The sequence below is a fragment of the Monopterus albus genome, unplaced genomic scaffold (genome assembly GCF_001952655.1).
Source record: "Monopterus albus unplaced genomic scaffold, M_albus_1.0 scaffold18.1, whole genome shotgun sequence".
NCBI classification, from domain to species: Eukaryota; Metazoa; Chordata; class Actinopteri; order Synbranchiformes; family Synbranchidae; genus Monopterus; species Monopterus albus.
The window spans coordinates 3,560,258-3,586,451 of NW_018127898.1; the positions used below are offsets into that span (position 1 = coordinate 3,560,258).

Sequence of the window (26,194 nt, forward strand, 5' to 3'; positions counted from 1 at the left end):
GAATAGAAAGGGAAAAAATTTGAGAATTGATTCTGATTTCTTCTATAGTAACAGATATGCGAGGGTGTTGACTGAGATACCACCATTAGCCATAGAGCAGGAGTGGCCAATTCCAGTCCTCGAGGGCCGCTGTCCTGCTTGTTTTCCAACTATCCCTGCCTGACCTGCTGCTGATTACCTGGCTCAGGTGTGTTCAGCCAGTCAGAAGCTGGAAGACACCATCTTAGATGAAAGTGGAGTGAGGGAAGATAAAGTGAATTGGTATCTTCCAGCTTCTGACTGGCTGAACACACCTGAGCCAGGTAATCAGCAGCAGGTCAGGCAGGGATAGTTGGAAAACAAGCAGGACAGCGGCCCTCGAGGACTGGAATTGCCCACCCCTGCCATAGAGGGATGGCTTCCGTGTCTCTCCAAAGGCTCATTTCTCTTCCTCTCTCATGTTTCCTGGCCTTACTCTTACTTCCTTTTTTCCTGCCATCATTCTTTTTTGTAGTTTTCCCCCATTTTTTAAAAGTATGTGTGCTTAATTGAGTGTATGCGGGGCCCATCAGAAAACTGTGCTCAGGCAGTCATCTTGGGTGTGATGCTATCGGTCCTAATGGAAGTGGAACTGTCACAAGATAGCTCTGTCTTTCTCTCATCTCTCTCTGTTTTCCTCTGCTGTCTTTTCCCAAAGGATGGAGCGATGGAGCAGACTGATAGGGTTAGAAAAGAGGGCGAGATGGATAGGGAGGTTAATGGTTTCTCTCGCCCTCCATCTCCCCCTCCTTCCTTTTCTTCTCAATCACTATCAATTGTCTGTACAATCGGTCCTCCTGTTGCTTGACAGTGATTGGGGCGGAAAGATGTGGCTCTGACTGATTGTCATGGAATGAGGCCAGTCAAAAGCTGGCGTGGCCCCCGGAGCCGCTTCGAGTGGCGCATCACCATATTCAGTCCCGAGCCTTAAACACGAGCCGCGCTGGGTAGAGCAATCAAATGTTGCTCATGCATGACAGCGCAGGGAATTGTTTTGAATCGGAGTCAAATTTCTTTTCAAATTCATGCACAGCAGGCCTCGTCAGACACGGTTATGAAGTATCAAATAGGGAAAAGCTAAGTAGAAAAATGGAATAGCAAATTTTCTTACAGTTTCCTTTGTCAGAAATTACAAAAAGTAAGAAAATGATATTACTAACTGGAATTGTGCAAAATAACAAGGACTGCTGCTAATAATTATCTTCATTTTTGTGTAATTGTTAATGTTTTATTTCGTTTTCAATTTCAGAACCCAAGGTGACATCTGGAAATGTCTAGTTTTGCTCAATAAATGATTTAAGTGATTGGTCAGTCACAAGGAGATTGTAATGAAAGATGCCACTTCGTTCCATTAGGAGACATGTAGGATCCAACTTCTTCTGAGCTTTACCTGTACTAGTGACCAAACCTCTGGATACCTCTTCCACTGCTGCGTCAGTTTTGACCATTCCGCAAAACAAACTTGCTATACTACCCCTTTAATTTTCAGTCATGACTTAGTTGACCTTAGTTATGGTTGTATGTATTGGTTTGTAATGATATAATGCAAAAGGGGATAATAACAATATTCAAAAGCTCCTGTAAAACGTCTTGGCAGTGCTGTTGAATGAAAGCATCCGTATTAGTGAAAAGCTGGTTCGTTACCACTGTTCCCCTCCCATCCATACTGTAGACCCACCAGGCGTCACTTCCACATGGCAACACCTGTGAGAGCAAATAAAGAAAAGTAGCATTTGTCCTTTTTTTCCCCCTCCGCTCTCCTTCGTCTCCTCTGTTTCTCACTGTGCGTGTGTGTATATGGTGCTGGGTCGCTTGGCAGTGCTAATGGAAATGCCAGCTGTGTGGCTCCTCACTCCTCACCAAGTCCATTTACTAAAGTGACAGAGTCATTTACCAGGCAGCCGGCCTCTCCCATCCTCACTTAATTAGAAGACCCCTAGGCCTGTCTACCTTAGCCAGTCACATTTACCTCTCTCTTTCTCTTCGTAGTCTCTTTGTTCCAGTTCTTTGTTTTCTACAGTTTTTCAATCTCTGTCTCATCCTTTGTCTCTGTCTCAGTTTTCCACCGTGTTCTTCTCTTTCTCTTTTTCTATCAGGCTCTTTCTCGCATGACGGCCAGAGTATTATGGACAAATGGCTACACAGAATGATTAATTGAATGTATTGACCTATAGTTTGAGGTTAGTGCTTTTTGGAGGAGTTGAAGGGAACGTTCATTTGTTCAAGAGGAGTGATGAGTTTCCACATCTTGATTTTTCAGAAATTTCACTCTGGGATAACTCTTTATTTTGTTTGTAGTGAGTCCTCACAGTTAGTTTACTGTTGCACTTATTTCAGACTGACCCCCTTGAAGCTGAAGCCTATCTTATTGTCTCTCTATTCTCTTTTGCTAAAATAAATCATTTTAATTTACAGTAAAGAACAACACTGATTGCAAAAACTCCCAATATCATCATGAACTAACATTATCTGTGTTTTGCTGTTTGACTTCTGGGCCCATTTTAATACATTTTTTTTCTTTTAGAGTTGAGTTCTTTTAAAAACATTTTATTTGAAGATTCTGTGTTAATTTGAAGGTGCTTACAATGAGAATGCACTCCTGCAGCTCCACCGAAATCTTATTCTGTGCTGTATATATGTTGTCTCATAGCAGTTTACTAGGAGAAGAGAATTTAAATCATTTTCATCGACCATGAACTTGCAATATACGCACACATAAATGGCATAAAATAAGTTGTTTGATCTGCCTCTTATTTTCACTGGGATTGGGTATAGGAGAAGAAATCAAAACAGTATTTCCAAGGAGGGAAAGCAATGGAGCAGCTGAATAACTGAGCCCAGTGCAGGACAGAGAGGATAACAAGATACATTTCAGAGACGAAAGAGAAGGAGAGTTGATCAGTAAGGAAGAAAGGCAGACAAAGCAATATGAGAGTGATAAAGATGGAGAACAAGGCAGGAAGGGCAGGGAGCAAGTTCTGAGACAGGAAACAAAAGATTACAGCTATCACAGGGGACATTATATTCTTCTACTGTGACACATAAACACCCTTCTGTAATTCACTAAACAAGGGCTGCAGTAACACTATTTTTGAGTTGACCACAATAAACAGATCTGTCAATACCATCTCTGCAGTGTAACACCAATTTGGTATTTGGACATAATTCAGCAAAGTAAATGTGGCAGAAAATGATATTTCGGTGGAACCCAGTGAAGGTGACTTGCTGTTTCTCCCTTTTCATTTCTTCTACTACACAACCTGGAGCCGCCCTCCCCCTCTCTTCATCACCTCTTCTTCCTTTTCAGTGCTAAACCCTGCTAGTCTTGTTTGCCTTGCTGCTTATCTCCAATCAGCCAACACTTTGAGCTCCTAGCTGGCCATTGATCTCCTAAGCCCCTTACAATCCAGTCAATGAACACATGCTAAACCTTTGCCTTTGGTATAACCACTCTCCCTGCCAGAACCAGATCACTTACATGGGTGCCCTGTTGAAAGCCATGCTTCTGAACTAGGCCTAAGGGATCGCATGCAAAGGTACTAGGTTCAGGTAGAACTGCCATTATTATTGATAAGTCGTAGGCACGGCACACTGATGCCAAAGCAGTCGCTGCACAGTGATGATAGCTACAACCCATTTTGCAGCTGGAGTTGCACGTAACAAACACACCCAGTTGCATTCTCTTTACTTCTATATCTCTGTCGTCCTGGAGAATATAGTGACCGTGTAGGCAGGCATTGGTGTGTTTTTGTTCAGTTGCACAGGACTCTTCACTGCAAGCATATATTAAACCACAGCAAGACAGATGATGATTGGCGGTTATTAAAATAATTCATGCGTGGTTAGTGGCAGTTTACAGAGAGCAGGCGGAGGGAAGATGACTGGTGATAGCCTGTCTTTATCTTCTTCGTCCTCCTCCTCCTTCCTGTTGTTGACTCCTGAATATTTGGCTGCTTGTGGAACAAGAAAACCCCCCTAATGAGGAAAACGTATTTTGTATTTAACTTTTAGTTTAAACCGGGTAACTCTAGCTAACTCTAACTCTATTTTAAGATTACAAAGTGATGTGTGGATGGCTGAAGTGGAGTAATACAAGTTTAAATTAAAGACCAATTTCTTCTTGCAACAGAATATACAGTACATGCATCTTTCCAACCTGTATCTATGGAAAGTTCATTGTTTATGCATGTGTTTTTCCTTTCATTACTGTCCTATACAGTACTTTGGTCCATGGAAGCTTACCAGTAAAACCAAGTTCCTGCTGTGTAGGCCCCTTTACTTCATGACTAGAGCCACATGAGGTTCAGTGGTACAGTAGTTGTCTGAAACTCTGCATTATAAATTAGTAACATGTATCTAAAAATAAACTGTGACTTCTTCCCCCCAGACAGTGTAACCTAGAGAAGAGGCTCTCTTGGTAGACGTGGCTGCTGTCCCCTCTCCCCTTCTCCTCTACTAGAGACCCTTTGTGGGTTTGAATGTTAAAGAAGCCGCAACAAGGCTGGGGCCTTTAATGTCTTTAGATTTAACAACCAATGAAAAGCTGCTCTGAAAGCTTTACAAGTCCTCTGGGTTTTGGTGGTGACCGTCGCAAAGCCTGTTAGCTTGATGTTTAAAGGCAGGTGATAGCGCTCTGTAAAAACAGATTGGAGAGGAAAGGTGGAAAGTTTATAGCAGAAGGGAGATGTCAGGGCGTCGGCGTGTGGTCGAGGTGGAGGGCTGACAGCGGAAGAAGAGAGAGCGAGAAAGGAGAATTGAGTTACAGCGGTGGATGCTATTGTAAATAAGGAGACGGCAAGAGAGAGGAGATGGCTGGCTTGGTTTATAAGGTCATTTAAAGGAGTAATGTGGCGCGCTGTCAGGAATTGGCTTTCATTAAAAGAGCCATTGAGAGAGACAGAGGGAGACTGTGTATGTATGTGTGTCTGTGGGTTGGCAGTATCCACGGCGCAAGCACACACATTTTTTGGGCTCTACATGCAGTTATACAAGTATGTTCCTGGCTCCTGGAAAGCATTTTATATTTCCACTGGGAAAACAACCATCATAGCCCCCTACCACATCAACACATCTGTGCCACTCCTACTGCATAGAGCCCAGAGGGTCTTCACCACTAATTGTACAGGAAAAATTATGATCAATAGGCTACATCTATCACTACACAGGGCAATGATAAGGTCATGCTTGCTCAAAAAGGACATATAGAGTTAATATGACTTATATGGGCCATTGTCTTTAATCACAGTCATAATGATTTATGGAGAACAGAGGAAGAGCAAACGATTTTCGCTTCTTGTCTCTTTTTTTGTCAGATCCTAACCTATATGAAAGACATTTTTTCCCCTTCCAAGTTGTCCAATCACCTGTCCTTAACTCTGTCCATTATATGCTCATTCATTCATGCTGGTCTTCCCTCACTGTCATCCTGTTATTATCTAAGGGACACCAGTCCCTTGTTCCATCCTTCTTTCAGCTCTTCTTTCTGATAAAAACGAGACTCTCACTCGTTCTGACAGTGACCCATAGCAGCCGTCTGCCACCGTATCCCATCTACTCAGCACAATGTCCTTGCCAATTCGCCCCGAGTGTGTCTTCCATTACTCCTCTCTCTTCCTTTATCCGTCCAGCCAGCCAGCCAGCCAGCACTTCCAGTAGATGACTTGCTCCCTTCTCTTTCCCCCGCCAGTCCTTATTGCTCGTTTGCATCATTACATCTGTCTTCCTCCCTCTCTGGGCAGAAAGCCAGCTAGCAAGTTAAAGTACTGGGGTCCATATTGACTTTAGATAGGAGGAGTAGCGGCATGTTTCAGTCTGTAAAATAAATCTCTGAGAGAAGATTTTGGGGCAGAGAAATATGCACAAGAAACAGAAAAAAATGGGGAAAAATGCATGTATAGAGGGAAAAAGAAAGACAAGAAGGGATTAGTGGCACACAGTGTGAAATGTCGTTGCCTGTCTACCCTCTGCTTAAGCAATATTGTTCTGTCGAAAAGCCTCAAGGCCAGTCTGATACAAAACATTTCAGAGCATAAATGAGTTCCATCATGTCAAATTTATCTCAGATCTGTGTTGAACTTAAAGGAGTCCTGACTCCACTTTAATATTTCAGCGCTGCATTTCCTTTGTCCGACTGGTTTCCATCTTGCAACTAACACCAGCTTTATCTCTTTCCTCAGGCCTCTGCTCTCTTTCTGGCACATGTTTTTCTTTACTCTTATCCCTCCATGCATCTCTATGTCTCCCCATTCGCATCCCTGCCTCATAAAAAAAAGTCAACCCCCACTGGGCCCGACACCACTTGGACAGGGTTCTCATGGTTAAATCTACAACATGTGCATGTGTGCGTTTGTGTGTGTGTGTGTCTCAGCTGTAACAGTGTTACCCAGGAGCAGGGTTGTTTAATGCGGTTACTTACTGATCAACCAGCTCGCTCTCTGTTGCATGATTTAAAACTGGCCTGCAGTGGCAACTTGATATATATATATATATACACACACACACACCATGAAACGGGATCAAGCCACTCACTGACTTGGGGCCTGTTGGTGAAGAAAAGTTGAATGTGGTGCTGACACTTTCACCACATGTGTACACACAGACAAACACACACCCCCACTGTGTTGCACACTGGTGTTCTGTACATATGCTAGCAATCTGTCTGTCACACACTTAAACCCACTCCATCTCTGGTGAATATCTTGAAATACACACACACACACTTTCAGACCCACCGGGGCCATGTTGTGAACCATCTGTCATCACCTTTAACTAGAGTGGAGGGCTAACTCGCACACTTGATCTTGTTTCTTAGGCAACATATGTAGCCTATCACCAAAATCTACCTCCAGTGCGGCAGTGAAGGACTGACACACACACACACACAGATGCACCAAGGCCGTGCTACATAGACTCTTTTCAGACACTCAAATTCACATTTTCATACACACACACACACACACACACACACACACACACACACACACACACACACACACACACACACACACTGGGGGTCTGTCCTTCTGCTCCTCTCCCTCCCATTGGTTTTTGAGGTCACCTGTCAATCACAGCACTGTTGCCGCGGCCACCTGCCAGATGTCCCAGCATGCACTGCAAGGCCTTTCCAATCCATGCTTGACTGGAGGCTGTCACACACCGCTGGACCAGAATCGCTCACCAGAAAACACATGCACAACAACACACACACTTCTCACAGATGAGCTGTCTCTGTCTCTCTCTCTTTCATAAACATACTCAGACACAAACACGCGGTCTGTTTGCTGAGCACAAATATTAAAATTGACTCGGTCTGAAAAGCTGTTAAACGCTCATTTCCATCCAGCTGAATATACTCCTCATTTTATGAGCTTGATTACAACAAGACTACTGATGGTTTCTTCTTCACCTCCCTTCTCCGTCTCTGTCCGTCTCTGTCTTCAGGTGGTGAGAGTTCCAGTGGAGAGCTGTGAGCAGTACACCACTTGTGGGGAGTGTTTGGGCTCCAGAGACCCTCACTGTGGGTGGTGTGTCCTCCACAATGTGTAAGTGCCACACACTCTCATGCACACATTAGCACACTCCACCCTGGCACCCTTCACATGCAGCTCATCGTAGATAATTGTGAGAGAAGTGTTTAGGTGTGTGGAAGCACCCACCTGAATAGTTGAGATCAGGAGACACCAGTCGCTCTACAGTGGTTATTTTTAAGTTATCAACTGAAGATCTGGGCTTGAACAGACGTTTTTATCCATGATCACACCTACTGACACCGAATTAGTAATAATTGCACATTCTATACATTTTCCATTATTTTAAATGTAGGGGTTAGGTTTGTTGCATTTTTCCACATGTAACATTAGTTGCAGATTGAATTATATCTTGGAAAGACTTAAGTCGCTGAGTTTTAGCAGTACTCCAGTTTCTCAACTACTATCTGCTAAAATTCAAGTGCACTGGAAAACTTTCTAAAACCCTTAAAAACCAAAGGAGTGTTTGTCTCTGTTCCCTGACATTGAATTGAACTATGATTGTTGACATGCCGTCATGTGAGCCATAGGCAAATGAACTGCTCTGTCAGTTATAGTTAACTCTTTTCTCTTTTCCTCATAACGTTTTACTCACGTAGATGAAACTAATATGTTTTACTACATGTAAACACTCACCTGAAACCTGAACAGTTGCTCAGTGAAAATAATCAACACACATTTATCTTACTGGTATTTAGTTTGATTTTGTCTTCATGTGCAAGTGGTGAATGTGGTTTAATATTTGTAATAATTGGAATGCTTTCACTTTTTAGGATTAGTCACCTCTGGCTTTAGTGTTTGGTTTGGACTAGGTTTTATGTTTGCTTTGTCTCTATGGTTAGAGTTGTAGCAGTGAGAGAGGAGATTTGTAGTTATGTTTAAAAAATAAGTCTTATCACTCTCAATGTAGTCATATAACACTGTTTCTATATGTGATCTCTCCATTTTCTCCCTTTGACTCGAGGGCGCACGTGTGTGTGTGCGCAGCAGAGTGTGGGAACAGTTACATGTTATTGAAAGGTGACAGGATGTTAAACCACACTTGGAACACCTCAAGCATGTTGGCATGATGCCATCTCCTGGTACATTAATTAAACTTGCAAAACGTATCACCAGCCCATCTTTCCTCAAGGCACGCGCACACACACACCCACCCACCCACACACACATGAGCTGCGTTTCTCCATTTCAGCTGACAAACATACACACATATTCTAAATTAACGCTCACAATCCTGATGGACCTGAACCACTGATAACCCTGCGTTTGGGCACATTCTGACCTTGTGCCTTGAACGCAGCTCTCTCATTTCCTACCTGATAGTGTTGCCAAATCCTTGCAGACAAAATGGGCAAGTATTAATAGGCAAATTATTTATAAGCCTCATTTCAGCCCTCTGGTGCTTTTAGCCACAACTTATTAAGAGTCATGGTAGTTTCCATCAACAGTGGAACTGAAAGGAGTATACGCACACACACACCGGCGTTTTCTAGGCAAATTACCACGTCATTCACATGAATTCTCTCACACACACACACACACACAAACACACACACACACACACACACACAGTGGAGGAGCAATCAAAAGAAAAGAGGTCCATAATGAGAAAATGTGTACATACCTTGTGAGTAGCTCTGCTCATGCATGTACTCTGTGTGTGTGAGTGTGCCAGTGACTCTCAGGGGAGCGGTTGGCGACAGCTTTTTTTTTTGCTGAGTGTAAGTTAAGGCTAACTAAAAGAGGGAATGGGGGGCACTGCGTGGAGGAGGGAGTTAGCGTTTTTTTTCTGCCTCCCTCTTATTGTTAAGGCCTTTCAGAGCGCTTCATCAGCACTTTCCTCTCACCACCAGGACCAGTTGTTGTTAGCGCCAAGGTGAAGTGAAAGCTAATGCATCATGAATAGCTAATGGTAAAACTGCTACGATATGGGGCTGCCTGCTGATTTTTAACACAATCAGTTGGCTCATAATAAGTGGAGGAAAATTGCTGACCTCATTGATGTGTGGCTGGTAGGAATTGTATCATTTTTACTGTTCAGGGAAACTTTAATGATTGCTTGTATATCTCCCAAGAAGTTAGAATTGGGTGGGGCTGTAAAATGAAGAAATGAGGGTGGCTGCATGTTCATATAGCTTAGTGGTTCTTGCACAAATGTCAGGACCAATAAGGTAATGATGTAAAGGCCTACAGTAATGGCTGGAGGAAGCTATTAGCCTATTTGTCTTCTATTATTGCTCCCATTTCTGTGTGACTGTGATGACTGTGCATGTTTGTCATCTTAATAAGATATGTCATATTAGCTTAACGGTTGCTCATATCCTCTCTCTCCTCCTCACATTTCTTGTCTTACTCTTCTGTTCTTTACTCCTTTTCACCCATCTTCTTATCATTCCCATACTTGTCTTCCTGTCTCTTTCTTTCTTTCTCTTTGTCTTCTTTTGCCACATCTCCCACAGCTGTTCACGTAAGGACAGTTGTGAACGAGCAGGCGAGCCCCAGAGGTTCACCTCTGACCAGCGGCAGTGTGTGGAGCTCACTGTCCAGCCAAGAAATATATCGGTCACCATGTCTGAAGTCCAGGTATGTACCTGTGGTCACAATCGTGGCAGTTACGAGGGTTGGGTGATACAGCTAAAAATATTATCACTCTTTTTCGCATTGATCAACATTGAGAGATATTGATGAATGTATACCATTAAAATGAGGAAGAAAATTGATTGAGGGTGTTAGGTCTCAAAGATGCACACTGAAAGTAAAAACTGTTTAAAAGAAAACCACACAGGATACCTTTTAATTTGATTTTCAAGGGTTATAAACAATTTAGGAATGAATCCTACATAAATCCAAAGGTTTGTTAAATTTATTTTTGTACCAATAATTCGATCCTCTCCCCAGTCAGCATCGTATAACATTTATGCTTATTAGCCCAATGCAGAGCTCTGCTGTTCAGCTAGGCTATGTCAGTATTGGTGGTGACAGTGTGTAGCTGCTGTTCCACTTCCCTGTGCATCCCTGGCATGTCTCACTGCTTCTTTTTGAGTTTTTAACATATCAAGTAATGACTGAAAAGGCCAACAAGAGAGACAGCTGCTGGGGTTTGAATTAATGCTACAGTATGTAACTTAAGGTAGCATGAAACTCCAAGTCAGTCCACTCTGCTCCACCCAGCGCTCCCTCTCCCTGCTCCACTATGCTCTACTATGATTTGCTATGCTCCAAAAAACTTACTGATCAAACACAAATAATTGAAAATCTCTGATTTGTTAGCGAGGTCAATCCCACTCAAAACCTTTTAGAAGCTAATCTGTCTGCACTGTGGCCAGTGCTGTTCAATGAGTCTGGGTCACAGGAGGCTTCGACAGCACCTCTTCACATTAAGACACGTTTAGGAGCAGATTTCTACAACAAAAATGCTTGAAAAAAGTTGCATACTGTAGCTTTAATGTCAGCACAAGAGGCGTGTCGGAAAGTGTGGCTGTTAGTGCTAAGGCTGGCGATTTGGACCTTGTTTTCTCCTGACACATGTCACATCCATAACACATTTTCTGTAGCCTAATAGTGTGGTTGTGCAGAGGGCTGACCCAAATGCAGAACGGGCGCATTTATTCAAAAATTAGTCATCAATGTATCATATCTGTTGGTGCAGCGGTAATTTTTTTTTTGTAATAATTAGGAACACTGTTTCATCACCCATTATCTAGGAAGGGATATTACTTTGGGTATGAAAGCCTTGTTATTTATGGGTAAAGGGTTGAGACTCATTTAATGAAGTTAGCTTTTGTCTGAAAGTGTATGTGGCCAGGTTAACAGTAGTGCTGTGATTCATTTCTACCTGCTCCAAGATCTGAGCGTGAACAAACAACTACTGCACTGCCTTTTGACCATATCATTTTCTTTTACACATCTACTGTTGTATTATGTCTGAATGAAATACTTCAGAAATAATTTTTCTGAAATTCTTCCTCATTCTCCTACAATGCTGAAAACATTGTTTTACTTATCACATTAGGAAGACTATGAATTGTTAGTGGTGTCATTGCTTTTGAAAGCCAAATTACAGTTTGAATTTCATTGCTCTGACACCACAAATACATTTTCTACAGTTATTTTCAGTGTTTAAAACATCCACATTAGCAAACGGGCACAACAATAGAGAAACGCATTACAGGAAACGGGTAACTACAGTAGGGTAGCTTTAGCTGATGTACATTAATATTGTGCAGATCTGTAAGTGTGTGTGTGTGTGTGTGTGTGTGTGTGTGTGTGTGAGCTCTCATTTTGTCAGCAGCCCCTCAGTGTAACCACCTAGGTTTGACTGATTACAGTTTGCCATACATTATTTCTGCACATTAACATGCATACCTGAACCTTGGGGTAATAGCTGCTGCAATGAGTGATGCACACACAAGTGCTCACCCTCTTTTATTCCTGCTACGTTCACACATACACATACCCCACACTTCACTACTCCTCGCTCCTACACCCATTAACCCTCATGTCATATCTTATAACAAACCATGTACACCATGTGCTTCCATTGATCGTCTAATGATTGTCTCGCTGTCTCCCTCTCTAGCTGGTCCTCCAGGCTCATAACGTGCCCGATCTGTCAGCGGGGGTCAACTGCTCCTTCGAGGACTTTGTGGAGACGGAGGGACGGATCCAGGGCGGAAACATCTTCTGTCTGTCTCCCTCCGTTCGGGACGTCATTCCAATCACAAGGAACAAAGGTCAGGACAGGAAGGGTGCTGGTTGATGAAGTCATTGTGCTAGTGAGGTCAGTGGGTGGTAGCACTGGACAGGCAGGGTAGGAGTATGCAGAGTTTTGGTGGCACGAGGTATTTAGTGAAGAAGTCTCTTTACGTTTATGCTCCTTTTTCCATTGACACTTCCTGTTTTAAATTTTTCCAAGTCACTTTCTCTCATCATATTTTGTCTTTTTGCCTCTATCTGTAGCATGTGTGTGCTGTATATTCAGCAACATGGGCTGATCTTTTTTTACATTTCAATTAGAGTCTAATGCTCTTATGTCTATAATTGTGCATTGAAGTAACAATCTTAATCTAACCAGATGATTTGCTCAGTGTGTTTATATTCAGAATACCTTGTCCACACCAGTAAAGCTCGTCCGTTCCCTTTCAAAGCCACAAACAAGTCTACATTTATCTACTGACAACAGAACTGTTTTTGAAATCCCATTATCATACGCTATGCACTGGTGTCAGTTTCATTTTCACTTATTGTTTTCTAGCTAAACAACACTGGTTATGCTCCTAACTTCTTTTCAAAGCGTCAACTTCAGTGTGGTTTATTATATATACATATATATATATATATATTTTCAAAATACCTTTTTTTTTAAAAGATTATACACCTGTTTCATGCACAAATCTGTCACAGCACTATAATGATAAAACTTATTTGGTGTGTGTATTCAAAGCATTGAAAACATGTCAGTGTGCTTTGTTTCCTCAGAGCGACATCTCAGTAGTTCTTCAACTGAGCCCATTATTCCCCATTATGAGTTCTCATCAGCTCTGGCACCCAAACACTGATTAGTGCTGCTATTTTTAATGCCACCCTGCTCTGGGCGTGACATGAGCGGTGTGCTGTTGAGCTGCACTGTTTCTTTATGTGTGTGCCATCTACTGAGGTCACACAAGTGGAAGTCAACTTTAAAGCATGATGTGTTGATGAACGAATTGTTTTAATATGGTAAAAAGTTAGCGGTCATGATTTTTAAACTGAAGTGAAATTTCTTGTGTCTGTTACGCAGGAGACAAGCGTGTGGTGAAGCTTTATCTCAAGTCCAAGGAGACAGGCAAGAAGTTTGCCAGTGTCGACTTTGTCTTCTACAACTGCAGCGTCCACCAATCGTAAGCTGAATTGAACCTTTTAGTCTTGTTCTTTTAAGATATGGTCTCTCTGTCCCATATCACCATGGGCTGTCACATGTTACTGTACATGCATGGTACAGTTGGACACACAGATACCTCACCCTGCTCCAACCTCCACGGGAGGCTTGAGTTATCACAGGAGTGAAAAATCAAACGTGCCATACTGTATATGAGGAACGATTGGGATATGAGATTGTAATTCTAGTCTTATCATAATAACCCATGACACACTAACGATACTGCGATGATTAATTCATTATGTGATAGACTACTATAATGCCTGCCAGTCACAGACTCTAATCTCATTTATGCCTCTTGGCCACTTGGTCAAACAAATAGTTTTGGCTTTTTTGAGCACTCAGATACTCAGTCTGATGCTTATTTACACAAGAATGACAAAGGCAAACACTCTAATTCTTTAATATGATAAATCAAGTCTCCTTCACACTCCAGATGCCCTCAGCTCTCTGCCCAATCACTGCCCTCTGCCGCTCATAATCCACCTTCTGCCCAAAATCTCCACCAACCAATGCACCACACCCCTAGGTCAGTCCGACTACAAGCCCGATGCACCCTGTCGGGGTAAAAGAAGCCTCCAGCTCCTCCACCCCGCCCCATATGATACCCTCCCTCCTGTCCATCCATGGTTGATCTAGGGTAGGCTGAAACGTCTGCTGGGGTATTAGCCTCGGGGCAGCAGATGGCTTGGAAGCCCCTGGGGTGCTGCAGGGCTCCATCCTGGCTTCCCTCTGGATGTTAGATGAGCCTCCTTCGAGGATTGTCGACAAACACACACCACACACACACAGACAAGCACAGCCACGCCTCTCTCTACTCTGTCACTCAGTGCTCATTGAAGCCTTCAGTGTCTTGGACACCTAATCCGTTACTGTGACCTTTAACCTGGCTCACCCTGTCTCCTTGTTCCCATACACAAATCCCCTGCCACAACAATGATTAGCTCAGCTGGTTAAGGGTGTGGTGGCTTCACGGTTAATTCATTTCCTGTAAGGACTCTTGATATTTGCTTAAACTCCCAGTACCTTGTGCTGTCCTAGGGTATGTCTTATGTCATGCCCAATTGCTTCATGTTAAAATAGCAAGCACCCAGTTCAAGAAAAGGCATCACATACCGTAAACTCCTAATGGATTATACAAACCAAGAGTAAGAAATGTATGAGAAGTGAGGCAGACAAAAGAATTGCCCAGTTGAAGATATTACCCAAAAGAACTCTGATTAAATCTGTTGCTAGAACTGATTCAGTACAGCTGCAGAGTGATGTAATGGACACTTTTAATGAAGTTACTGATATGGCACGTTGCATCTTTGGCGGCGACTGATGGCGAAGAGAGATGCTGAGATAAGAATCCCATTTGGAGCTGGAACTGCGGCCCACATACCCGCTGTGCCCCCCAGGCGTCAGTGCGTGGCGTCTGATGAGATCAGACTGGTAATGTCGTTGGTGTAATGACTTTCAGGCCCAAACAGCCACATGCAAGGCCCTGTTTCCTGAATGCTTGGTCATTCTTTACAGAGCTAAGTTTTCCTCTAATGGGCCTAGTGCAGGATTTTACATGCTGAAGGATGCAGACATTCTCACAGCATGCAGAAACAAATTTCTCAGCAGAAATAATGTTCATTATCTGTCAATGAATTCATGCACGTCTTGTCTTTTGAGGTCTCATCCCGTGCTCCGGCATTTCCTACAGTATGGACAGGTAACCTGCATACAGGTTATCCTAACACTGCCTTTTGGAAGCCAGAAACTTAATTCAATCCCAAGACACTGCAATTGCCGCATCATGTTTCTTAATTGTTTACTCTCACACACTGACGCCCAACCCCCCGTCCCAAAAAACACACACCCCTCCTGCTTATTTACTCAAGTGATTACGTTGTGGCCCTTGCCTTTTCAAAAATGCCATAAATTTGCATAGTGGTATTAATCTAATTAGAATTCCCACTGTTTCAGTTTAAGGGTTGCCGAGATTGAAATAGAAAATCACCCACGGCCATGATTGCTCCATAATTAAATATTTCCATACGCCTCTTCTCATTCCACAGCCCCCCATTTATTAAAGATATGGAGAATAGTCTGGCAGTGAATTTTGGGTTTAAATGTCTATATAGGGCCGTACAGTATGAAGCGCCTTTTCTTGCGCTGGTTAATGTGGCTTGGGCAGTGACTGGGTCATTTGTTGTCTGATTGAGGGTGCTCTTAAGAGTAATTGGGAGAAAAAAGTGCACTGAATGTCATAGAAAGAGAGGGAGTATAGCTTGATGATGGAGAATAATCTAAAATGCTGCAGATGCAAGGAAAAGCTAAGAAAAGTGCAGTTGAAAATATCTGGAAGAATTATACAATTAAATTTAAGCTTTTGTTTTGCAAAATGCATTTTCAATTTTAAGCTTTTTGTTTTCCATATTATGCTGCAGTTTCTGGCCCTGGTAGACACATTCAAATTGCACTGTTTTTCTGTAAACTGCACAGACATGCATTAATAAAATTATGCGCATGATTACTGCTCCCCAGTTGTTTTATTGAAGCCCCTACCCCTGAAATTTTAAAAGGGTCCAGTAATGATAGGATATACTGTCCTAGAGGACCTTTAAATTATTCACCTCCACTCCTTTGAAATGAATAGCAGCCAATAAATCACTCATTTTGCCAAGTGCAGGAGTGTCAAACGTAGCTCACTAGGAGAGCGGATTGTACTTAGCATCCCGAACTGACCGAGGAGAAGAGAGAGGAGGAAATCACAGTCTATTGTGTGGAGGTCCTGAAAAAACACTACCGCTCTAAAAGTAGTGCAGCTCGATTAGCATCTGAATATGAACGGATTAAATTAGCATTATGAGCGTGGCCATACGGGGAGCGTGCCTGCAGCCGCTCAAAGCTTCTGAGTGGCTATGGGCAATGGCGAGTGACAGGAAGGTGCAGTAAAGAGATACTAGGGGGTCTGAAGAAAGGAGCCCACCCCTGGACAAGAGAAGAAGAATAATTCAATCTCCCCAAATGGCCCTGGGTGGGCTTTTCCTGAAAAGGGCTTGCGCCCAGGCTAGGAGAGGGGTTTTGAGATCCTAAGGCAGCTCGTGACAGGGGGCCCTGGTTACTTCAAGGAACCAAAGAGCAAGCAGTAGGGGGTTGTCAGACAGGGCCTACTGATGGCTTTGGGTGGCATACATTATGGCACTGCCTTCTATTTTAAAGGGCGTTATCATTAAAGTCATAGAAAGTTGACAGTGGTTACCTACTGATATTTTGCTCATTATGTCAATGCTACACTAACAAGGTTGATTTGACATGAATAAAAGATAAAAGTCAAGATAGAAATGGTTATTATCTGGGCTTAGCGACAGATGTGTTGACGGGTGTTTGGATGTGAGTCGCTAACTGATCGCTGCATGGTTCTGGTGACCTGCTGTTTTAAGTTAGTGTTGTACTGTATTTTGATGAGCACTGATCCATTATCAGTGGGGTCTTGTTCACGAGTGAGGGAAGGATGGAACGGGAGATTGACAGGCAGATCGGTGTCGCTTCTGCAGTAATGCGGTCGATGTACCGGTCCGTTGTGGTGAAGAAGGAGCTGAGCTGTAAGGCGAAGCTCTCAATTTAGTGGTCAATCTACGTTCCGACTCTCACCTATGGTCATGAGCTTTGGGTCATGACCGAAAGGGCAAGATCCCGGATACAGGCGGCCGAAATGAGCTTTCTCCGCAGGGCGGCCGGGCGCACCCTTAGAGATAGGGTGAGGAGCTCGGTCACCCGGGAGGAGCTCAGAGTAGAACCGCTGCTCCTCCACATCGAGAGGAGCCAGCTGAGGTGGCTCGGGCATCTGTTTCGGATGCCTCCTGGGCGCCTTCCTAGGAAGGTGTTCCAGGCATGTCCCACCGGGAGGAGGCCCCGGGGAAGACCCAGGACACGCTGGAGGGACTATGTCTCTCGGCTGGCCTGGGAACGCCTCAGCATTCCCCCGGAGGAGCTGGAGGAAGTGTTTGGAGAGAGGGAAGTCTGGGCATCTTTGCTTAGACTGCTGCCCCCGTGACCCGGCTCCGGATAAGCGGAGGAAAATGGATGGATAGACTGATCCATTAGTGGGCTCCCAACCAAAAAAAAGTCTCTTTGACATTCAAATTATTGACTGTTGCCAAACTAACAAGAGCTGCGCACTGTGCGTCCTGTTCATTTGTCTTGCATCAGTATTGTCATCTGCTCTTTTGTTCACTACTGACAATGCTTTTTGCTTCTTACCAACTCACTTGGGACAAAACAGTGAGCTAAAAACCCCCAGGCCTACTGTTAGTCTGTGCACCTTGTGCTAACCTACCCTAGCATAGCCTAATCTGTTTTCCTCCATTTGTTGGCAACATTGACAAATCTCCTATTTGCTCTGGTGTAGTATTAAGAGGCCTGTTATTTCCTTAGCCGCATATCCCTCATTCTAAATGGACAGCTTCTCTCAGCACAATGCTAAATTGGTCAATTAAAGCGGCAGTGGGATTGAATTAAGCTCCAGCCTCTGATCTCGCTCACAAGGAGGGGTCTGGGCTGGAAACGATCGCTTAAAGTGCGCACCTAACAAACGAGCAGCCCTAATTGATCCAAATGAACCCACATCAGGGTTTGATGGATTCATATACAGGCTCCATCTCAGAGCTGAGGAGTTAAAGCCTTCAGTTTTCTTGCAGATGAGAGGAAAGGTAGCTGGCCTTTTAGATTGTTGGAACACATGAGTTTGCACCCGGCAGATGTGTTTGAATACAAATCAGCCTGCATGGTGAGCACCTCTATCCAGTCTTTTTTTTGTTTCTGATCTGCTTATTTTGACTGTATTAAAAGCATTAAATGTAATATTTTATTATTTCTCCAATAAACCATATGCTCACACACCCCATAATAGCTAAACAGAGAAGAAATTTTGAACCTAAGTGTAGAAGACAGATGGCTTTAGTAAGCATTGTATTAAAATGAAGCTGTTTTATTTATAAACTCATAATGGCTACATTAGATAATGTTCCACATAAATGAGACACCAATTAGCATAGCATATCTCGAGGGCTGAGAAAACACCTGTAACATGACGCTGTGTTGATAAACCGAACCTGTCTGGCTCCCCTCCATGGGTGCTCTTAGATGTGAATTCACACACACACATACTGTCACACTCACATGCACTCAGACGTACTTCCTAACTCCCAACCTATTGTTTCCTTCTTCTCCCATGAGACTTCACCCCCGTCTCCCACGATGGCTGCTTTTGATCTCTCTCTCTTTCCCAAAATTTTCTCCCATCTTTCTCTTTCAGCCCATCTATCTACACCTCACCTCAGCTAAAGCAGGTGAATTTAAAATGGTGGAGCACTCTTGGCCCCAAGGATGAAAGAGAGCTTTAGACAAAGAAGAGGGCGCAAGCTTGTTAAAATGAGATGGCAGCGAATGAAAGGGATGGATAGAGTGAGAGAGGCAGAGATGGAATGACAACAGAACAGGAGGCTCAGGGGCTGAAAGAATGGAGAGAGTGATACAGTAGAGGTATAGAAAGAGGGGAAATATATGCAGAGAGTAGGTCGATTGTAAGAGAGCTGACTGAACGTGTAAAAGCAGTGTGCGATGGACGGTTACAACAGAGAGGGGAGTGATGAATGAGGAAAGTGAGAGGGACAAAGATTCAGACAGTTCATAGATGTGGGAAAAAGTGAGAGGAAAGAAATGGATCCCGGCCAAGGTGGGGAAAAAGAGAGAGTAATTAAAAAAGAGAAAAGATTTTAAAAAGCAAAGATGGCAGCGGGTTAGGTGCTTACCTTATCATGTGTCATATCACTGTTACTCTACTATCTTTCCTTAATACTTCACCAATCATGCATTGACATGCCCTGACCCTGTCTGTCCATATTTCACTCTTTTCCAGCACCTTGCTTTTTTTAATCCTGTACATTCTTTTTATTGTAAACACCTGGTTTGACTGTAAAAAGGTGGTGACAAAGTAGACAAAGAAAATCAAGAGAAAGGCAAGATGGCCACCCTATCAAATTTCACACCGTACACCCTCAAACATCCCCAAAGAATATGCACTCTTTGTGCCTCCAAACTGGCTTTGAATACTTGCACACCACAGCTGTATTCCTTATTTCAGTGCACCTGCTTAGAATCATGACATGGCTTGATAAAATTAAATGCAGACCTCTGTTAATTATTCATTTGTTTCACATACAAAGTATGAGATATTACTGGCCAGGTCATTCTTTTTTATCACATGCCAATTTCACCAAATGACCCCACCCCTCAACCCAAATGTGTCAACTGAAGCAATAATAAATAATTTAGACTTATGTCAGAAAGCAGGTGGCTTTCCTAACTCCCTGACTATCTCCTCTCAACTCACTTTGTTCCAGCTGCCTTTCCTGTGTAAATGGTTCCTTCCCGTGCCACTGGTGCAAATACCGCCACATGTGCACGCAGAACGCCAATGACTGCTCTTTCCAGGAGGGACGTGTCAACAACTCTGAGGTAAGATTCACACTGAAGACTTGTACATGTTGCTGTTACTTAGAAGAACAGACATTTTTATAGCCCCACTGCAGTTTTATGTGTAATCGCCTGACGTACGGTTAATGTGGGATGAGTCTAAATGCAGCTCTGGATTCAAATCAGTCATTGTTCCTTATGATGTAACTTCCATTTTTCACATATACTTATTGCTTATTTTGTCCCACAGTGAAACAGAAATTATACCAACATAGGCACTAATTGTATTCAGCTACACGCACGCTCATGCGTGCGCATGCCTTTACCCTCATGCCTTCTGTGACTTTAGCCTCAGGTTCTCTCACATCGCCCTGCTGTGTGTGTTTGCTGTTTGTATGTGTGATTGCGGCTCTTGGCACTGTGACAACAGCTTGTGTACTATGCAGCAATAATTCTGTCGTGCTCCATAAGACCATAAGCAGGCTGGGATGAATGACTGTTTATGGAAATACTGCCTTGTTCTTACATAGTTAAATGCTGCATTAGCATAAAAGCTAATATCAGTCTTGCCGAATGGCAGCTACAGTGGGCGACACACAAAGCATAATAAGTGTTTGTCAACTGCTGGAGTGTACACGATATTAGTGATGGACGCACGGCTATGTTATGTTTTCAGCATGGTTTTTTTTTTTCTTTCTCGTTCTCATACACACACCAAGAACAGTCCTGCATGTGAAACGGGCACAGAAAATCTCCATCTTCTCGGTGGACTTATGGATGTAAATCCACTGCACTCCCAAGTGACTGACAGTCATACCTGCGCTTTATCTGATAGGTGCCTCTCACACACAAATGTACCTACGCACACACACTACCACAATTGCGCCTTATCTCCTTATGTTTGTGGTCTGACTTTCAGTCTTATCTCTATTCAGATTGAAACCCCCCCTTGTTGGCTGACCTTAATCTGTGGCCTTTATTAATTGGCCAACCTTTATCCAATTACTTTCCTCTTTATCTCTCTTCTCAACTGGAGCTGTGCAGAATCCCAAACACTCGCATCCTGAACCGCAGCCTCCATGCTCATCTCAGACAACACATGGGCCCAGCCTTCACGCCTCACAGAACTAACGTTAGTGGATTAGTGTGCCCATCTGCAAGACATGGGGAGAGCGCTGGCTAGCACACTCTGAGCTGAGATAGGCCAGAGGGGCAATGGAGGGATAAACAGGAAAGGCATGTAGTGATGAAAGGAAAACTAGAGGAAAGCAGGATGCAGAGTGCAAGCAAACATATAAGCTGAGTAGTAATATTGGTGAATAGTAGGAGACAAGGACACTATGAGGTGTAACATGTATGTTCACATTTTTTTGTTTTGCTATTTTGAGTAATGTAAACATTAAAAGAACATTATTAACACATCTAATCAGCATCTATGTAAAGGAGCAGTCACCTGCTATTGGTTCACTGTTTTTTTAAGTAGAAGCTTTGTTCAGATAGGATAGGAAAAAAGAGTTTAGCAAATGAAAGGGTAAAAAAGGATGGAGAGAAAGAAGAAGAGAGTGAAGGAGCACAAGAGGCAGCAGGACCAGCTGACAGTGGCATGTGGACAGAGAGCCCTCTCTTGTCAGCTCATCTGCCCGAGAAACCACGACCACATGCTTCACACACACACTCACCATAGAGTACAACTACTGTACTATACTTTGTGTCTTTCATGCACTAAAGAGTAAACATTTTGACAATGACACACACACACATACTCATATAGTACAGAGTCATTCATCATCCTTCTCCTAGCTGCCATATCCATTAGTTGCGCTCTCAGTGCCCCAACAAGTGCAGCTCTTCCTGTAGGCTAGACTTATCCTTCTCTTCTCCAGGGCCCATCTCTCTCCCTCTTCCTCATTCCTCACCACTTTGATGCTAATTCCCCCCCATCGTTCGCTTGTCGTTCTTTATCTTTATCTCCCGTTCCTTGGTTTGTGGATTATATGTTGTTAAAGAAAGAAAGAGGACTGAAATGTGCTTCTCTTCATTAACACCTTGTGGTTTTGCCTCCTTATGTGCTAGTGTACTGACAATGGTTTGCAGTACCATTAGGGATGTGTATGTGTGTTCACATATGCTCACACCCTTAATTTAGACCTCAGATGATCCTGTTTTTACATGTTATTGGTTAATCCTGAATACAAATAGCAGTGTTTAACAAGCAAAATCAGCTCCACTGATAGCAGGAGTCACACTCCCTCTCCTGGTGAACAGAGTAGACAGGACTGGATAAGGTTAATTTTCAGACAGTGATCAAAGACCAGACAGAAGTTTTCACACGGGGTTGAGAGGTGACTGCTCCTTATGTCATTCTCCCTGAAATGCAAAAGCTCTTGTGAATATAATAAAATAAACATTTGACAGTTGAACATCAAACATTTATTCCTCTCTGTCCTTCATTTCTTTCTTCTTCTTTCTTTTTCAAATTTTTTGCTCCCCAGCAGTCTCTGAATCTTATGTTACCACGGCAACCAAGAGAATCGTTGTGGTACAATTTAGACCCACACACACACACACACACACACACAATTTTATGTTCTCCTCCTCACACAACCAGAACTATCTCATCCATGTGTAATCTGTTTGACCAAATTATATTGTATGGAATACGTTTTTTTTTTGTGTGCAAATAAATAGAGAAGTGAAAAAGTTAGAAGATCCATAAAAAAAAAGCATTAACCAAGCCAGTTGAGAAATTAAAGTGTGTGTTTGTTTTTGTGAACAGACTGTGTCAAGAGAGGGCAGGCAACAGGTAGAAGAAGTGGGGAGGAAATAAATATAATGAGTGACATTTGCAGATCAAATGTGCATGCATGAATCAACAATGCCTCCAATGGCACAACAAACAAATTCTCGAATTAAAGAGCAACCGTGCGGAAAATTGCAGGAGAAGAGTAAGACTTGCTTTATTATACAAACAAAAATGATGGAGAGAGGGGAAAGTTAGAACGAAAGGAGGAAGAAGAAAACTCTCCTTGCTGGATTATTCCTTTTACCGTATCATAAAACTTTCCCCTTTCGTCCTTTTTCGCATTTCCTTATTTATGGAACTTGACTGCCATTTCTTTCTCTGCTTTTCTCACTTCTTTCTGCTCCTCCTCCTCCCACTCTTCTTCTTTCCCCTTCCAAACCCCTGGAGAGAACATGCTGTTCTGAGCCAAAGCCTTGATGAGTGCCAGGCAAGGTTCAGGCTGGTTGGGCTCAGCTATGTTAAGACATACTTAGGTGTTTGTTTTGCTGCAAAGCGAGGCTCAGTCTCACTTGAGCAATCAAGGCGGTGGTTAACTTGATTGAGATTTGTGGATGCAGCACAGTGAATATCCACCCCTCTGCCACCCTCTCTCCTTTGGCTTTTGCTTTTTCCCCGTTTCCGCCTCCATCTGTCTCTTTCTTTGCTTTATGCCTTACTTTATGAGCAATCCCAGTATTGTTTGTTTTGTGTGTAGATCCAGACTGAGAAAAATATAAGAAGGCTGGGTATCACAGACAAGATATTAACATTCCTTAAATTTCTTTCAGATGTGGTTTAGTAGTTTGCATATATATCCAATTTCTGTCAGGATGTAGCCATTATAGTCTTGCACTTTATAGTTCACTGGCATCCCGTTTTGTACATCTAATCAGTGACATTAGCTTTTCCATCTCCATCCTCTTATACATTTATTTTTGATGTGTCTTCCATGTCTGGCTCCGGTGATGAATTTCTCATTCTTTTATAAATTCAGCACCTTCTGTTCCTCTTCCTTCTGTCCCCCCTCATGGACAATGGGTTAAGTAAAGCCACCCTCCTCCCTGTTGTTGCACAAAAATGCAAAGGTATGGCTAACAGCTATCCTGGCTCTGCAAAGGTAAAATAAAGGTGTGCCTACCAGCGCATCTCAAGCTCACTAATGTTATATCTTCTTTAATCAGTACAAAAAACAAAGTGTAAAAATGACAAATCACTGCTTGGAGGCTGTATACAGGACTGTTTCTTGGTTTGAAGTTGGTGCTAAGCAACCAGCACCAACAACCAGTGGATAGAAATACTGTAACATGTCAATTAGTGAGCTTCAGAGGAACTTGTAGGCAGATTTTGATACCTTAAAACAAACCTGAGCTAACCTGTTGCTGGTTCTAGCTACATATTGACTGTAGGAATATGATAGTGGCATATACAGTATGTCCTCATGTAACTCTTGGCAAGGAAGAGGAAATGAGTCTTTCCCAAAATGTTGAACTGTTCCTTTAAAGACACTCAACAGTACATATACCACGTATACATATATATTGTTCTGGTACAAGACACGCTCACTCCTGTCTGTTGCTAGCTACTCACTAGTAATGTTAGAGCGTGACACATTGTCCCTAGCACCATTTAATAGAAGAGGCTCCATATAGGCTGTACTGGGAACAAAACATAACGACACACACACACTTTTTCAAGTGCTGTCTTTCTCTCACACACCTTTAACCAAGTGCAAGCATTTATAGCATACAGCCTACCCACACATTGTTAAACAGTCACAGAAACACATGCTTGCTGTTTCTTTCTCTCTCTCCCTTTGACACGGACTCACTCTCTACGGCTGACAGAGTTATTTGTGACGGAGGTGTGAAGGCCCCGGACCGTGACATTCTGGCACACACTGTTTGCCCTGGCTGGAACTCAGATACTGAGCAGAACATGCACACACACACACGTATACACACACACACACACACACACACACTCACACACACACACACACACTCCAAAGAAGGGCATCCCACAGATTGCAGGCCAAGGCCGCTTGAGGGGCCTTGCTGTGTGCATACATGTGTGCTTGTCTGTACTGCTCCAGCTTGTGTGACTGTCGCTGGTTCTTATCAGGCAAAACACACCAGCAGGACAGGGGCATGTGAGCATGGAGGAGGGCAGAGTGGGCAAGTGGGTGAATTATATCTATCCCTTCCTTTTTTCACTTCACCTTTCTCTCTCCCAGTGTCTTTATCTGTTGCAATATCGTCTTCATTCTTCATCATGATCTTTTATTTTTGCCTCCTCTTTCTTCCCATATTGTGCCTTCACCCAAACCATGTTGTAGCAGTGTCACTCGCCATTTTCTGCCCACTATCACAATCCCCAGTCTCCTTTCTTGTCCATCTGTATTCCCCTCTTCTTTCCTCATCTCATCTACTGTGTCACCATACACAACCTCCCTTTAAATGTCAGTAGCAAACTGTCACTTTTCATTGTTTGCTCTTCTAATTAGTAGCAAATTTATTTCCTCAAATGTTCCCACGTGGCTTACATATACAATATCAAGAAGAGGGGACAAATAAATTAGAAAAGAGTTGAAGGTAGTACCCCCATGCACTTCTCCTGTACAATGCGGACTGTCCAGCGGGGCATGTGTTTCACTAAGAGCAAAACAAAGACGGACAGAGGTGCGGTAATTGAGACCAGATGTAAACATAGAGAGAAAGGAAGAAAAAAGTAAAGAAAGCAACAAAGACAACGAAAGGGAGGCAAGTAGAGAAAGTCTGGCAGTAACAAGCAGCAGATTACATTCAGACTGACGCAATTTATTTTCCTAATGTGCTCCATGATTGGACGGAAAGGAGAGAGAGAGTGAGAGAAAGAGAGGGAACAGTGAGAGGAAGTGGAAGCGACAGGGTGAAGTTACCACATGCCTTCTTTGCCAGATGGACCTTAGTCGGACCGTGACCAGCTAGTGTTTAACCCTTGGTTTGGTAGTGGCACACCTCTTTTCAAACTGCTTGTGACAGCACTCCAACCCTCCTCCTCTTTGTGAACTTTCTCAGGAAACTTCTCAGACACATGTCTTGGAGTCAATAATTGCATTTTCACCTCAGGGGAAATCGGAGGGGAATTGTATAAGGTGTTTTGGCAAACTCTCTCGTGCATCCCTCTAATTTGTTAAGAGAGAACTGCAGTGATTTGAGGAAGTTTAAGTGTTTTTTTTTTCCCTCAGTAGTGGTAATGTTGCAGTACTTTATAGCATGGTGTGTGTGTGTGTCTGTCTGTACTTCCCACACTATCATATTGTATGTATCAAGGAGAATAAAGGCAAGGGAGAATTGGATCTTGTTCTGTGCACTCGTGGCTGCACAGAACAAGGGGTGGATGTGGCTCAGGAGGAAAAGCAGCTCGTCCCATAACTATAGAGTTGGTCTGATCCCCGGCCACGCCTTGGGGAAGACACTGAACCCCAAGTTACCCCCAGTGATACCACTGTGTGATTGTGTG

At 43.1% G+C, this 26,194-nt stretch overlaps 1 protein-coding gene across 7 annotated transcripts in view; it reads left to right on the forward strand.

The window, feature by feature from the left end:
• plxna1b (plexin A1b) overlaps positions 1-26,194 on the forward strand; it is a 193,664-nt gene that overhangs the window by 95,154 nt on the left and 72,316 nt on the right. For all 7 annotated transcript variants that reach the window (XM_020592554.1, XM_020592556.1, XM_020592549.1 and 4 more), the window contains exons 5-9: positions 7,459-7,559; positions 10,004-10,127; positions 12,124-12,277; positions 13,324-13,423; positions 19,839-19,953. In XM_020592554.1, coding sequence (XP_020448210.1) covers positions 7,459-7,559; positions 10,004-10,127; positions 12,124-12,277; positions 13,324-13,423; positions 19,839-19,953 — 594 coding nt within the window. The remainder of the gene's footprint in view (positions 1-7,458; positions 7,560-10,003; positions 10,128-12,123; positions 12,278-13,323; positions 13,424-19,838; positions 19,954-26,194) is intronic.